Below are 15,793 nucleotides of genomic sequence, written 5' to 3'. Positions count from 1 at the left end.
CGCCCCGTGTCGTTCTACGAGGTTTACCCTCACTCTTTTGTTTGGGTACATCCCAGTGTTTTGTATACGTGTTTCTTTTGGGTGTATAAAAAACCCAGATGATGTATTTCTGCACCTGTCTCCAATTCCTTTATACCAGCGTGACATCCGTGGCTAACTGCAAGCATTGCAAAGCAACCACTAGCATTGGCTTGCTATTCAGTGGATAATAATTTGGTCTATTTTCACCCCTTAATTTCGCCTACTGTTCTAACTTGGTGGTGCACATGTAGCCTATAACCTGTTTTTGAGAAATGTAATCATCGAATATTGTGAGAGCTTTCATTGTCTGCTATTATGCCCCCTTTATTTATCCTACAGTTCTGACTTGGTGTACAGCGAGTACACTGTAAGAACGGCCCATGTTCTGTATGCTGTCGCTGTACATTTCAAAAGTGCTGAACAAATAGTTATATTGACTATGTCCGTCGTCGCACGCTCATTAATGTGTTAATCGAAATTACGGATTGCCTCTTATCCACTTGTCTTCCTCTTATGCCATAGTTTGTACATCTTAATTGTCAGTAGAAACCACATTTGTTTAAGCAAGTCAGCCATATCAGTTATGCTTTTTTAAAAGGTAGTAATTGAGGATGAATGAACTGTTTCGCTGCCAGACAAGACTCCGCTGATAGCCAGGTGTAGCAGTTGTAAGGTGTTGGGACTCTGCTGTTGGGACAGCTTTATGTAGGCCCTAACAGTTTTGTGGGCACCATTTGTCACCGTTATAGTGCAATTCATGTATTGTTTAGTGCTGTGTTGTGTAGTGGCTTTGCTGGCAGGCTACCCACCTTTTTTTTGCCACATCAAGATTTACATGCTAAAATTGCCACTGGTTGTAGCTCACGTACAGTTTCCTGTAGTTCATATGTGGCCATGTAAGATTTACAATATGCATCATCTGCTGAACAGTGATGCAACCATATTCCACTGATATGATGTATCATTGTATATTTTATAGAGGGCAAGGCATGAACTATGCACTTATCTATGGAAAAATAGGGAAAAAGTTAGGTGTTTTTGGGGAATTTTTATTAATAAAATAAGTATAAAAATATAAATATAAAACAATATGACTTGGCATTCAAACAACATGAATTCAGTGTGTAACAGTTACCCTACAACGTACACGTCCTTATTACATTGTACACCTATGATAAAATGGATCCACAGTTTGACGAATTAACCTTACCAACCATTCACATGAACATTGTTTGTCAAACAAAGATAGTGAATAGGATATAGTATGTCCATCATGGAAAAACAGTTCATACATGTATCTATTTCAAATGTAATTAGCAGGAAAAGCTATTTTTTTTAAACTTTTTTTCGTGAATATGTTTTCCCATTAAACATTGATAGTATACAAGACTACTATCTCGTTCCTCAGTTACAAAACACATTGTCCACACCATTGTTCACAAAATTTCCTAAAATTCAAAGGCATCTTTACTGATTATACCAAAAACAGTAAAACTGTGAGAAATGTCACCACCAGTATTGAGTGTAATGTTCAAGTCTTGAAATCTACTTGACCATTCATATGAATCAATGGATGGGTGGCAGGAAAGTGTGTGAGAGAGATTATTGAGACACAACGTTGATGATGAGCTGCTTTAGTATAGGCCTAATTGTGATCTAGGTTTCTCTCGCCGTGTCCTTCCCTATATACATATCTGCTAGTTTTTTGAACGGGGGTCCCCAGTTGCTGAGGTAATCGTACTCCTGGTCCCCCTCCACACATCCAGACTCCAGGGAGCTGAGGGACTCGGCTAGCGAGCCGCTCCCCTCATAGGCGTAGGTGGCCAGGGAGTCGTAGGGCGGCGCGGTGGGATCCGAGTCGTTCTCATGGAGTCTCCCATGAATGAATTCTCTGACGTCGGCGTTATCCTTTATAGGTGATGTCCTCTGGAAGGGAAATAGCATCTCTGGGATGATATCCCTGCGCAGCTTGTTAGCGTCCATCACCTCTGGGTTGCGCAGCGTGCCAATATCAAAGGCCTGGGTGTCCTCCTCTCCGCCCCCTTCATCGTTGTAGCTGACGACGTTGTCTCTCACATCCTCTTTGGAGATGATCAGAGGCTCCTTCTTCCTCTGCTGCCTCCTCAGGGCAGCGAACAGCACCACGATCACTATAGACAACAAAGAGAGAAAAGAACTTGAGTATGAGATGGGAGAGGAGTCATGTGTCATGCATTAAGGAGACTCAGAAATGCACAGAAGAGAGAAAGACGCATTTGCTATCAGTGATAAATCCGCTGCACTGCCACGGGCACTCACCTCCTTTTATTAAAGATTCAGCAGAAAAGATTTTCTTTCTCTTTTCCGCTTAACTTCACATTCACTGTAGAAAAGCTGTAGCACTTGAAAGAGTGCCTCCTTTTTTTCTCTCTCAAGTCAGACTACACTTACACACATGATTAAATGCATCTTACCATATTTTCATTTCTGAGCAGGACTTTTAATCAAAACTTGCCAGCATGAGCAGAAATTTGCATCCAGAGAGTGGCGCTATGAGAGTGTGGGATTTTCGTGCGGTACAGCTCATTATTTTCATGAAAAAGGAGCAAAAATAGCTCAAATAATTCCAGCCAGTCAGTGTTACTCCCTCCTCCCCCTCTTCCTCCTCCTCCTCGTTCCACCTCTCAGCAGGTGCTGTAGTGCGCTACCTGCCTCCCACCTAGGTGTTAATTATAAAGCTCTCTCTGCAGGAGGGGCTCTTTAGAGGCCCTGTGACCGGACCTTTCTGACTGACCCATGCTGTGGTTTTGGGCGGTTTGGGGTGGCGAAGAGGAGGAGAAGCAGGAGGGCAAACCGTTCCAGCTCAGTGCCTACTGCCTGCCTGCCTGCCTGTCTGTCGGAGGCATAGTAGAGGTGAATTAGACAGCCTGTCATAGGGGTTCAAGCGAGAACCATTGGATAATGAGCAGATGTCATGATATTTCGCTCAAAAGGCAAGCATGGGGTTCAACCTTCAGCACTTCCAATCTGAGTGAGCCAGAAGCCAGAGCTACAGTTGAGCTCTCTTCAGTGTGAGACAGACAAGTGAAGGGAGACTGTGAGGAGGAACAGGCATGCACTGGAAGAAATGTCAATACTCAATTTGCTAGCGAGGATGCAAACATGGATTCTAGTTAAGTGGAGATCATGAAACAGGTGTTTGTGAAAGAAAGATAGCATACACATGAAGAGGTGAACACATCAATAGATGAGCTGGGTCTCTGCAGTATCGCGTGAGGGCTAAGGGCTGTTCCTAGGCACGATGTGAAGTGAAGTACACAAAGAAAACTCATTGGATATGTATGTTGCCGTTAGGTCACTCTCATGACTTTTAATGGGATAATTGAATTTATCAACATCTTAAATAGGCTCCTCCTATATGGTGCTGTTTTGGTGGCACCGGGGTTATGCTTGGCCAAGTGCAGTACCAGGTTCGAAGTCAGTATTTTGGCCATTACTTATTGATATACTCTTGAACATAAGCACTACATATTTTAGCTTTTTGCCATGGAAAATGACATGCATACTTGCATACAACACAGTTTTGCACTGTGTGCTTTTACAATACTGCATTAGCTCACAAAGGGGGCTGAAGTGGTGCTTTAGGAAGTCAGGAAATAGCATGTGACCTACTTTAGCACGGAAAAACACAAACCTTTTTGTCAAGTGGATATATCCACTAATGAAAGCTTTCATCCCCCTGCACCATTTTCTTGAGGAAACACACTGTATTTACACAAGCAGCCAGCAAAGTATGCCTCATCGAGTGGTCCTACATTCAACTATCTTTAGTTGAAGAATGATGATGAAAGGAATACACACAAAGAAGAAGGTGTAGAGTCACAGAAGTAGCACAGTGGAATTAAAGTGCTGTCGAAGAACTTTGTGGCTACAGACCTGTTCAGCACAGTGCAGTATAGTTATTTGTGGTAGAGTCCAACACAGCCCATAATAATTGCCTCCACTTTGTAATACGTGAATTGGATAGGTGAGTTAAACTTTACCGTGTGTTTAGACTTAAAACTAATCGAGTGCTCTGACTCTGATTTGGGCGTCTCCCAAATGGCACCATATTCCCTATCGTTCACTACATTTGAACAAAGCCGTTGAATGTCTGTACCAGTGTAATTTATAGTAATACTTACACAAGAGGATAATGACACAGAGCAGGATAGCCACCAGGGCTCCAGTGCTCAGCCCGGCAGACAGCAGAGCCTCAGTGTTGCAGGACTGCATGTTCCCCCGGCTGTCGCAGGCACACACGTTCACAGTCAAAGTGCTGGTGCTGCTCTGGATAGGGTAGTCATTGTCCGAGATCACCACGGGCAGTAGGTAGGTATTCATCTCACGCCGGCTGAATCCTGCCCTCCGAGTCAGGATCCTGGCTGTGTTATCTAAGGGGTGGATTGCAGAGGAAAGAAATAGAGGATATGGGAAATTAAAGGTAGTTTGTAATGTTTTGAACAAATGGTCCCCCTAAAGCTTGTATCGTTGCAGCTCCATAGGTTACAAAAAAGTACATAATACATCTCACACCATCACACCACTGTAACAAATTGCTGTAAATGTACAGCAACAAATGTACAGTTAGCTACTGTAATTATATATTACAATACAGTACTGTAAAGAGCAATGTATTTTGGGAGCTCAATGGCACTCCGCTACACTGCTGTAAAATGACATTCAGCCAAAACAGGCCTTTCGCAATATTTCAAATACAATTGTGGGAAAAGACAGATTGGAAAGCAAATGGTTCCTGCGGAAAAGAGAAGCCTAATCAGCCTGTAGGCTCACCAAATAAACTCAGCAAAAAAATAAACGTCCCTTTTTCGGGACCCTGTCTTTCAAAAATAATTTGTAAAAATCCAAATAACTTCACAGATCTTCATTGTAAAGGGATTAAACACTGTTTCCCATGCTTGTTCAATGAACCACAAACAATGAATGAACATGCACCTGTGGAACGGTCGTTAAGACACTAACAGCTACAGACCGCAGGCAATTAAGGTCACAGTTATGAAAACTTAAGACACTAAAGAGGCCTTTCTAACGACTCTGAAAAACACCAAAAGAAAGATGCCCAGGGTCCGTGCTCACCTGCGTGAACGTGCCTTAGGCATGCTGCAAGGAGGCATGAGTAATGCAGATGTGGCCAGTGAAATAAATTGCAATGTCTGTGCTGTGAGATGCCTAAGACAACGCTACAGGGAGACAGTACGGACAGCTGATTGTCCTCGAAGTGGCAACCACATGTAACACCTGCACAGGATTGATACATCTGAACATCACACCTGCGGGACAGGTACAGGATGGCAACAACTGCCTGAGTTACACCAGGAACGCACAATCCCTCCATCAGTGCTCAGACTATCCGAAGTAAGCTGAATAAGGCTGAACTGAGGGTTTGTAGGCTTGTTGTAAGGCAACAACATCGCCTATGGGCACAAACACCCTGTCGCTGGACCAGACAGGACTGGCAAAACGTGCTCTTCACTGACGAGTCGCGGTTTTGTCTCACCAGAGGTGATGGTCGGATTTGCGTTTATCGTCGAAGGAATGAGCGTTACACCAAGGCCTGTACTCTGGAGTGGAATCGATTTGGAGGTGGAGGGTCCGTCATGTTCTGGGGCGGTGTGTCACAGCATCATCGGACTGAGCTTGTTGTCATTGCAGGCAATCTCAACGCTGTGCCTTACTGGGAAGACATCCTCTTCCCTCATGTGGTACTCTTCCTGCAGGCTCATCCTGATATGACTCTCCAGCATGACAATGCCACAAGCCATACTGCTCGTTCTGTGCGTGAATTCCTGCAAGACAGTAATGTCAGTGTTCTGCCATGGCCAGCGAAGAGCCCAGATCTCAATCCGATTGAGCACATCTGGGGCTGTTGGATCGGAGGGTGAGGGCTAGGGCCATTCTCCCCAGAAATGTCCAGGAACTTGGAGGTGCCTTGGAGAAGAGTGGGGTAACATCTCACAGCAAGAAGTGGCAAATCTGGTGCAGTCCATGAGAAGGAGATGGACTGCAGTACTTAATGTAGCTGGTGGCCACACCAGCTACTGACTGTTACTTTTGATTTTGATCCCCCACTTTGTTCAGGTACACATTATTCCATTTATGTTAGTCACATGTCTGTGGAACTTGTTCAGTTTGTGTCTCAGTTGTTGAATCTTATTATGTTCATACAAATATTTACACATGTTAAGTTTGCTAAAAATAAGCGCAGTTGACAGTGCGAGGACATTTCTTTTTTTGACGAGTTTATGTTATGAAATTTTAAATATGCCTGTTGAGCGAACAGTATTGTCTTAAAGTAAAAAAAGAGAGAGGATTTTGACAAAAGGGCATCAGCCATCGCCGGTGATTTAGCTGCGCATCATTGGGTGAGTCAGTGAAACTGGAAAGTTTTTTTAGTACTTAAATGTCCTTCTCATATTGTACAATACACTGTATGTGTCTCCACACACCTAGGCCTAGGCTATTGCTGGATTCAAGACAAGATAGTTTTTATTGATCTCAGTTTGTCAGTGTCTAAGTAGGCTGTAATTTCAATTTGTGAGGTATTAAAAACAATCCTGCTAAAATCTTCAATGATATAAAATGATGTAGAATTGCATGAAATCCGGTCATAAAAGGCCCAAATTCTTCCGGTTCCTAGGCTACAAACTTTTCCCTCATGTGTGCAACTTCTTCAAGTTCCTCTACCCTACTGCTCTATGCCAGTACGCAAAAGCGACAGTAATGCTATTATAAAGGTGATTTTTTTCATGCGTTCTGGTAACTCAAAGCCCCCAAGGTCACCACTGATATGTGTAGGGGACAGATGGGAGAGGCAGTGAAACTCAAACCTGTTATGGTTGCGTGTTTAACTATGTACCCTTGATCTGTTTTGCCCTGTAGTCACTGCCAGTTTAGAAGCCTTTGTTAAGGTCTCTACAAGTGCAAGTAATATAAAACACCAACTATGAATTGGTGTGCTGTAATATATACTGTAATTACATATTCAATGTTAGCAATTGTTGTGATTGTATTACAATACAATTTAACAAAAAAGTACTGTATTGCTGTTTGCTCTATATTTACTGAAGCATTATGTAAATGATGGTGCATTGTGGGAAAAAATGTGTGAGAGGGGAAATAATCGCTGGCTTATTAACATATTTTGAGCATGCCTTGTAAGTGGCTATATTCACCCGTTAGTGAGAATGCTGTACCAACTGAACTGACATGTGGTAGTTGTGACTGATCATTTTAATGTGCATAGGAAACAGATCACAATGGTAACTAGTCTTAAAATGTTACTGATTTGCTAAGATATAGTGGCTTGCAAAAGTATTAACCCCCTTGACATTTTTCCTGTTTTGTTGCTTTACAACCTGGAATTAAAATAGTTTTTTTTTGGGGGGGGGGGGGGTTGTATAATTTGACATACACCACATGCCTACCACTTTGAAGATGCAAAATATTTATTCTTGTGAAACAAACAAGAAATAAGACAGAAAACTGAAACCTTGAGCGTGGAAAACTATTCTACCCCCCCAAAGTCATTACTTTGTATAGCCAACTTTTGCAGCAATTACAGCTGCAAATCTTGGGGTATGTCTCTATAACCTGTTGGGGATGGGGGCGCTGTTTAGACTATTTATGCTAATTTGGCTAATTTTTTAAACGGCTTCCCACAAAATCCTTGATCGTACAATATGCATATTATTATTATTATTGGATAGAAAACAGTCTATAGTTTCTATAGGAGTTGAAATTTTGTCTCTAAGTGGAACAGAGCCCATTCTACAGCAATTTCCCTGACATGGAGTCAGATTTGAGAAATGTTGGCCACTCTTCTGAAGTCAGTTAAAAGGGCACTGTCATTGCTATGACTATACGGACACTTCTTACGTCTTCCCCTGGATGCCTTTACGTGATGACGATTCCAATGGGGTCGATTGCGCGTTCACAGGCCCTACAAATGAAAAAACCCTGAAGCTAGTCATTCTTTTGGAGCTGCGTCATGAGCCTAGAGGACACCGGCGCGCACCTGTTCCAAGCGTTAGTTTAGCCTGTTATATTTCTCCGGTCATCTTTTCACTCGTTATAGGAGTTAAAAACATCATAAGGTAGTTAATTTAAAGCGTTTTATAGCAATTTATATCCGTTTAGTGCGATTTTGGGACATTTATTTTTGCAACGATGTGAAAAGTTGGGCACGCTTTTCAGTTCATCCCGAACGCAGTTGACATTTCCACATGGCAAGAGGACAGCTTTCCACCAAAAGACGATTTCTCCCAAGAAAGGATCCTTTGCCCAAGATACTGATGGAAGAACAGCTCAAGGTAGGACATTTTTATTATGATAAATCGTGTTTCTGTCGAAACATTTTAGTGGCTTAGGACGCCATGTTTTTTGACGTAGCTTCGCTTGGCGCAAACTGTATTGAAAAGTAAGGATAAATTAAAAAATGTAATAACGCAATTGTATTAAGAATTAAATTGTCTATCAATCCCTGTCCACCCTATATTTTTTAGTCACGTTTATGAGTATTTATGTATAAGAGTAGATCACTGTCTAAGTGGCGCAAGGACTTTTTCTTTACCAGCTTGTCTACATTTCACATTGTCTAACCATGATTTTGGTGGCTAAATATAAACATTTTCGATCAAACTGTATATGCATGTTGTAATGTGATGTTACAGGAGTGTCATCGGAAGAATTCTGAGAAGGTTAGTGAAAAAATTTATATCTTTTGGCGATGTTGACTTTTATCGCTCACTTTGGCTAGAATCAATGCTGGGCTGCTAATTGCTATGTGCTAAGCTAATATAACGATTTATTGTGTTTTCGCTGTAAGACACTTAGAAAATCTGAAATATTGTCTGTATTCACAGGATCTGTGTCTTTCGATTCGTGTATGCTGTGTATTTTTACGAAATGTTTGATGATTAGTAGTTAGGTAAACACGTTGCTCATTGTAATTATTCTAGTCCATTTGTGACGGTGGGTGCAATTGTAAACTATGCCATCTACCTGAAATATGCACTTTTTTCTAACAAAACCTATCCCATACCATAAATATGTTATCAGACTGTCATCTAATGAGTTTTTTTGTTGGTTAGGGGCTATAAATATCTTAGTTTAGCCGAATTGGTGATGGCTACTGGTGTTGGTGGACAAATAAAAGATGGTGGATTATGCTAATGTGTTTTTAGGTAATAGATGTACATCTTTACATATTGTGTCTTCCCTGTAAAACATTTTAAAAATCGGAAATGTTGACTGGATTCACAAGATCTGTGTCTTTCATTAGCTGTATTGGACTTTAATGTGTGAAAGTTAAATATTTTAAAAAAATATTTTTTTTGAATTTCGCGGCACTGGTTTTTCAGTGGGGGGGGGGGGGTGTGCCGCTAGCGCCACGCTGATCCTAGACAGGATAAGCTTGGCACATGTAGCCACTGGGATTTTTGCCCAATCTTCAAGGCAAAACTGCTCCAGCTCCTTCAAGTTGGATCGGTTACACTGGTGTACAGCAATCTTTAACTTCTTGTCAATATGGGGGCGCTGTTTCACCATTGGAAAAAATAGTGCCCAAATTAAACTGCCTCGTACTCAATTCTTGCTCGTACAATATGCATATTATTATTACAATTGGATAGAAAACACTCTCTAGTTTCTAAAACCGTTTGAATTATGTCTGTGAGTGAAACAGAACTGGACTTAGAGCAATTTTCCTATGAGGATTTGAAAATGCTGAAATCTGCTCACTGTTCCCAGAACAGTTTATTAATTTGCCTGTCCTCTATTGGTTGAGATGCACTGCATATGCCTTCCCCTGGGTGTCAGCGAATAGAGGGACTTGAAATGGAGTCTCTAGGCAGATCTGAAAGTCTATAAATTGCTTGGAAACAAGGTGTCCTCTCTTTTGACGCTCTGACGCAGGCAGGATCTTGGCATGTCGTGTTAGAAGCTCCTGTTTTAGCTCTTAGATATATCCAGCTCTGTTTTTATTCGATATAGGTGTTAAAGACATCATAATGTTGTTATTTTAAACCGAGTTATATCAGTTTATGTCAGTATATTGCGATTTTCGGGTATTTCATTTTCTGGCGTTCTAGGGGGTTGGGTATCTCTCTCTCTCATGCTATTGTTTACTGCTAATTGCAACGTGGAAGAGGACGTTCTCCAACCTAGCAACGATTGTTCTGGAGAAAGGACACCTTGCCCAAGATTCTGATGGAAGCTCAACAAATAGTAAGCAGTCTTCATGCTGTTAATTCGTACTTATGTTGACAAATGTCAAATAATAATTCCGCCATGAATTATGGTGCGGTCTAGCTTTAGAGCACGCTGTATGCTTGAAGTAACGTTAATTTTAAAAATGTAACCCAGCGATTGCCTTAAGAACTAATTTGTCTTTCAATTGCTGTCCAACCTGTATTTTTTTAGTCAAGTTTATGAATAGTTTTCGATAAGAGTAGGTGGCTTTCCAAGATGGCGCCGGACAGATTGCTTGAGCTCTTGGCTACTTTTCTCATTGTATAAGCACAATTTGTGCCGCTAAATATGCACATTTTTGAACAAACTCTATATGCATTGTGTAATATGATGTTACAGGACTGTCATCTGAAGAATTCTGAGAAGGTTAGTGAAAGAATTTATATATTTTGGTGGTTTATACGTTATAGCTATTTTTGCCTTGAATCAATGCTGGTGTGATGTTCGCTATTGTGCTAAGCTAATATAACGCTATGTTGTGTTTTCGCTGTATCACAAGATCTGTGTCTTTCATCTGCTGCACGCTGTGTATTTTTACGAAATGTTTTATGATGAGTAATTAGCTAATACACGATGGTCTCTGTAGTTATCTAGTGGCTTTGTAATGGTGGCTTGTAAGTTGTAATGAGTTGTAATGGTGGCTGCAATGGTAAACTCTGATTTATACCTGAAATATGCAAATTTTTCTAACAAAACATATGCTATACAATAAATATGTTATCAGACTGTCATCTGATGAGGTTGTTTCTTGGTTAGTGGCTATTTATATCTTTATTTGGTCGAATTTGTGATAGCTGCTGATGGAGTAAAAAATGGTGGAGTATGGGAGTGGTGTCTTTTGCTAACGTGGTTAGCTAATAGATTTACATATTTTGTCTTCCCTGTAAAACATTTTAAAAATCAGAAATGATGGCTTTATTCACAAGATGTGTATCTTTCATTTGGTGTCTTGGACTTGTGATTTCATGAACATTTTATTATATGATATCCCTGTGGCTTTAGGCTAGGCTATGCTAGTCAGCTTTTGTGATGGGGGTGCTCCCGGATCCGGGTTTGGTAGGCGTTAGAGGTTAATCTAACTGTGCTGTTCAATTTACAGTAGCTATTATAGTGAAAGAATGCTATGCTATTGTTTGAGGAGAGTGCACAATTATGAATTTGAAAATGTATTAATAAACCAATTAGGCACATTTGGGCAGTCTTGATACAACATTTTGAACAGATATGCAATGGTTCATTTGATCAGTATAAAACTTTCCACATACACTGCTACTATCTAGTGGCCAAAATCTAAATTATGCCTGGGCTAGAATAATACATTATGGCCTCTTACTTGCATTTCAAAGATAACGGTACAATTTTTAAAAATATATACTTGTATTATCTTTTACCAGATCTAATGTGTTATATTCGCCTACATTCCTTTCACATTTCCACGAACTTCAAAGTGTTTCCTTTCAATGGAATCAAGAATATGCATATCCTTGCTTCAGGTCCTGAGCTACAGGCAGTTAGATTTCGGTATGTAATTTTGAAAAAGGGTCAGATCCGTATTAACTTAAAGAACACTGGTGGTAAATTACTGTGAATTTTAGAATAACGTACTTGTCACTACCCAGAGGTGGGCAAAGATACATCAAAAAGTAGCTTGCAACAAATACATAGAATCTTGAAGACCAATGTATTATTAACTACTAAAGCATTCTCAGTAATGTTTACAGAGATGTTTTACTTGCTATGATTGTGATATGTGTTTATTTATCAACCTTAGTTTAATGCACTGACCGTAAGTCGGTCTGGACAAGAGTGTCTGCTAAATGACCAAAATGTGACAGGAAAATCCTCAAAGCACAGTGCTGGGTATTATTCTAATGAGTTCCACTCTCAAGCTATTTGTATTTTGAAAAAATGTGGCCTTATTTGGGGTCAGAGCTCATTAGAATAATCCCCAGCAGTGTGCTTTGCAAGTGTTTATGTTTACATTTACATGTATTTTGGTCATTTAGCAGACACTCTTATCCTGAGCAACTTACAATCAGTGCATTAAACTAAGGTAGATAAAAAGAGCATATGAATGTAATACTGTGGCAAGAAAAACGTTGTTACAGTTACTTTGTATGCTGTTGTAATTAAGCACGCTACCTGCAAGTCTATCTTTAAAGAGATAGATGGAATGGGCTGAGAAAAACTGAGGGTTGGGATGTGGAATTGGAATTGGAGACAAGTGGGAGTGGAGTTGCTGTGTGGGAGATAGAATGAGGCTCAAAGCTAAAAGTCAAAATAAAACATAATAAAAAGTACATTTGAATGACACTGAGTGGCAGTGTGTTTACAACTAATGCCGGTTTGCCTGAGGCTGATGCCGTGTAGATGTTTCAAATTAACACATACAAGAACACACACATACATATAATAGTGCCAGACATGCACACAAACATATACAGTTGACATTGCTGTTATGATTTTAGTTGTGCTTGATGTCCTTTGTTTTAAATGTATTATTTAGTTTCATTCTTTTTTTTTGCATTGTTGTTTGCTGTTTTCTTCTGTCTTCTTTTTTCTCTTTAGTTCATTCTCTTGGTTGTTGGTGCATTGGGGGGTTCTTGGGGGAGAGGAATGGAATTAATTGTATTTTTATTTCTATTCCTGGGGGGGGAGTGTGGGAGGGGTCTCGAATGGTTGAGGGACAGCTATTGGGGAACTGTGGGGGGGATCTTGGAGGGTTCGGGTTCACATTTTTTAGCCTGGTGGTAGATCTGTCAACGTGCCCTTGAGCAGGGCATTGACCCTGAATGCTTCTGTGTGTCGCTCTGAATGGGAATCTGTTGGATGACTGGTATGATGTAGTTGTTGAGCGGCTTCACTGCAAGTATATTGTATGTATCGGATATTCAATAAAACATATCTTTTTTAAAGTCTATGTTTAAATTTGAAAATACAAGATGCATGAGTGAATTCAACTATTTCAAAATAAATTGTAGGTACTTCAGGTCATTGATATCCAAATGACAAATAAGTCTTGACATATCTATATCAAATAACAGAAATGTGCTGCCAGTATTGCACTATAAAAATTAGAACACATTTTTTTGCAGTGAACAGTATGAACAGATGGCCAGATAAATGGCCAGACAAATGGCCAGATACAAAGCATCATTCACTACTTGTAAATTCTACTAAATTCTACTAGGCAATAAAGAATTACAGAAGACTAACGTTTACCTTCATTGTCAACGATAGTGAAGTTTGGATTGGAGGAGCTGATGCTGAAGACAAACTTATGTCCAACAAGGGGCTCATCTGTGTCAACTGCGCTTATCGTCTGAATCAGCTGTGGATAGTGAAACAAGAAGGCATTCGAAAACACATGTACTTTCTTCAGGCTTTTCCTCAACATTCTTAGTATCACGATGTCTACTTTACCTGTCCTGATTGGACATTTTCACAGACAAATGTCTCGTAATACATGGCAAATTCAGGTGCATTGTCGTTAACGTCCAGGACCTTGATGAACACTGGGACTCGAGTGGTTTGGCGAGGGTTACCTAGACAAGATGTTTGAAGTGTGTTAGCAGGCCCATACAGTAGACCCCTCAAATTTAAATCTGGACCTTGAAGCCAGTTCCGCTGCTTTTTAAAATGTCTTCCGCTCTAATAAAGGACTGATTTAGACCTGGGACACCAGGTGGGTGGAACATAAGCAGATTTTTATATTTTTTATTTAACTAAGCATATGTGAACATCTGCAGCTTTTGCATCCCATTTATGTGTCTTTGTCTATTTTCAAAAGTGCAGAAATGCCTCTAACATCAACAATTTGTGTAATAACAAAGGCCACAAAATTTAGCACACAGGCACAAGATTTTCTTGCCAAAAAAGTAATAAAAAGAGGATGTTTATCTTACTTATTTCAGTTGCAACAACAGAGATGTTATGCCATCTTGACATCTCCCTGTCGAGGCCTTTCAGTGTTGAAATGGTGCCGTTAACAGAATCAATGTTGAACAGTCTCTCCAGATCGGTATGGCGGTCAATGGAGTATCTGCACAGAGTAATACAAATACATCATGTTTGATTGCGTAACAATGTCCCTAATGTTAATTGACCCATACTAATCGAGACATGATTCAAATCAAATTAATCATATGGACATGATGTTTTGCCCCGGACATAAAGCTGTAGTTCTTGTCTCCTGTGATAAATTCCATCAACATCATTCATTATGTTAAAGCAAAACACAGGAGTCTATTAAAAAATACACTACAAATTACCTAATGTTGGCCTGCACAGTATGTATCATTCCTATCATTCTATTTCCTTGGTCAGGAAATAATGAATACTTCTATAATGCTGTCTCATTTATCATTGTCAACTTATATATTCTACTGACATTCCTCATTGTGCTGCACGAGCAGAGACTGGCATGTCTCCATGTTTGAGAGAGAGACGGACGGACGGCGAGATGGACGGACAGACAGACAGATGGGCAGGTAGATACACAGAGACAACAGACAGACAAATACACAGACAGACAGGCGCCATATGTGTGGAACAGCGCAGTGTGAATCGATAGAGAAAATTAGGCTCATTCACTTTGACTTGATGCCGCTACCACACTGGGCTAGCTTATACATTGATGGATTCGATTTAGCAAAGCGAACCACATTTCCACCCCCAAAAATGTAATGGTTGTTATAGACTTATTACCACACCAGGAATTGTTTATTTCTATTGCTACCTTGGTTTCTTACACAATAATAGTCCATTAGGTTATGAAACAATCAAATTACCTAAATTAAAACAGCTTTATTCAGCAAGGGAACATCTATAAACAATCAGTAAGTCAACTAATCGGCCAACTACATGTAATCAATCAATCAATCAACCAATGAAATCCTGTGGATTATCTGAATTTATAACAAAGATGCTGAGCCAGATCAGTTCAATGTATGTTCTGAGTCTCAACTGGCACCATATTACCTATAAGGTGCACTCTTTTGACCAGTGCCTTGATGGGCCAAAATAACTGCACAGGGAATAGGGTGCAAATTGACATGCAGACACAATTACTTACTTGACTGGGTTGTTGTCAGCATCGGGGTCCCTGGCAGACACGACACCAACAAAGCTGCCGGCGGCTGTGTCCTCGTGCACCTCAATGATATAAGGGTTCCTGCTAAACACTGGTGGCTCATCCACATCCTCTATCGTCACCCGCACCATGGCGTCATCTTTGAAAGGAGGGTTTGGACTGTACATGAACCTGGGGTCCAGATAGGTGTTAGTCACCTCCACTTTGAAGGAGTACGTCCTTTGTTTCTCATAATCCAGTTTCTATGAAGAAAATGAAAAAGATAAATTATCAACAATTATTCAATATAATTATTTTACTATCATAACTGAAAGTAAACTGAAAGTTGATGCTTAAGTTGAAAAACTTGGTTGATTATTGGTTGAAATAAAAACTAGTAAATGAGTAAAGCGG

General features: G+C 40.3%; 1 protein-coding gene across 1 annotated transcript in view; it reads right to left on the bottom strand.

Moving 5' to 3' along the window:
* Positions 1-1,054: 1,054 nt before the first annotated feature.
* LOC129859457 (cadherin-10-like) overlaps positions 1,055-15,793 on the bottom strand; it is a 46,201-nt gene continuing 31,462 nt past the window's right edge. The window contains exons 7-12 of the mRNA XM_055929271.1: positions 15,383-15,642; positions 14,214-14,350; positions 13,732-13,853; positions 13,531-13,639; positions 4,185-4,433; positions 1,055-2,171 (exon numbers count right to left, since the gene is read on the bottom strand). Of these exons, the coding sequence (XP_055785246.1) occupies positions 1,678-2,171; positions 4,185-4,433; positions 13,531-13,639; positions 13,732-13,853; positions 14,214-14,350; positions 15,383-15,642 (1,371 nt within the window). The 3' untranslated portion in view covers positions 1,055-1,677. The remainder of the gene's footprint in view (positions 2,172-4,184; positions 4,434-13,530; positions 13,640-13,731; positions 13,854-14,213; positions 14,351-15,382; positions 15,643-15,793) is intronic.

This window comes from Salvelinus fontinalis, chromosome 7, assembly GCF_029448725.1.
Source record: "Salvelinus fontinalis isolate EN_2023a chromosome 7, ASM2944872v1, whole genome shotgun sequence".
NCBI lineage: Eukaryota > Metazoa > Chordata > Actinopteri > Salmoniformes > Salmonidae > Salvelinus > Salvelinus fontinalis.
The sequence above is the reverse complement of the archived record's forward strand: the minus strand, read 5'-3'. Positions and strand labels throughout refer to the sequence as shown.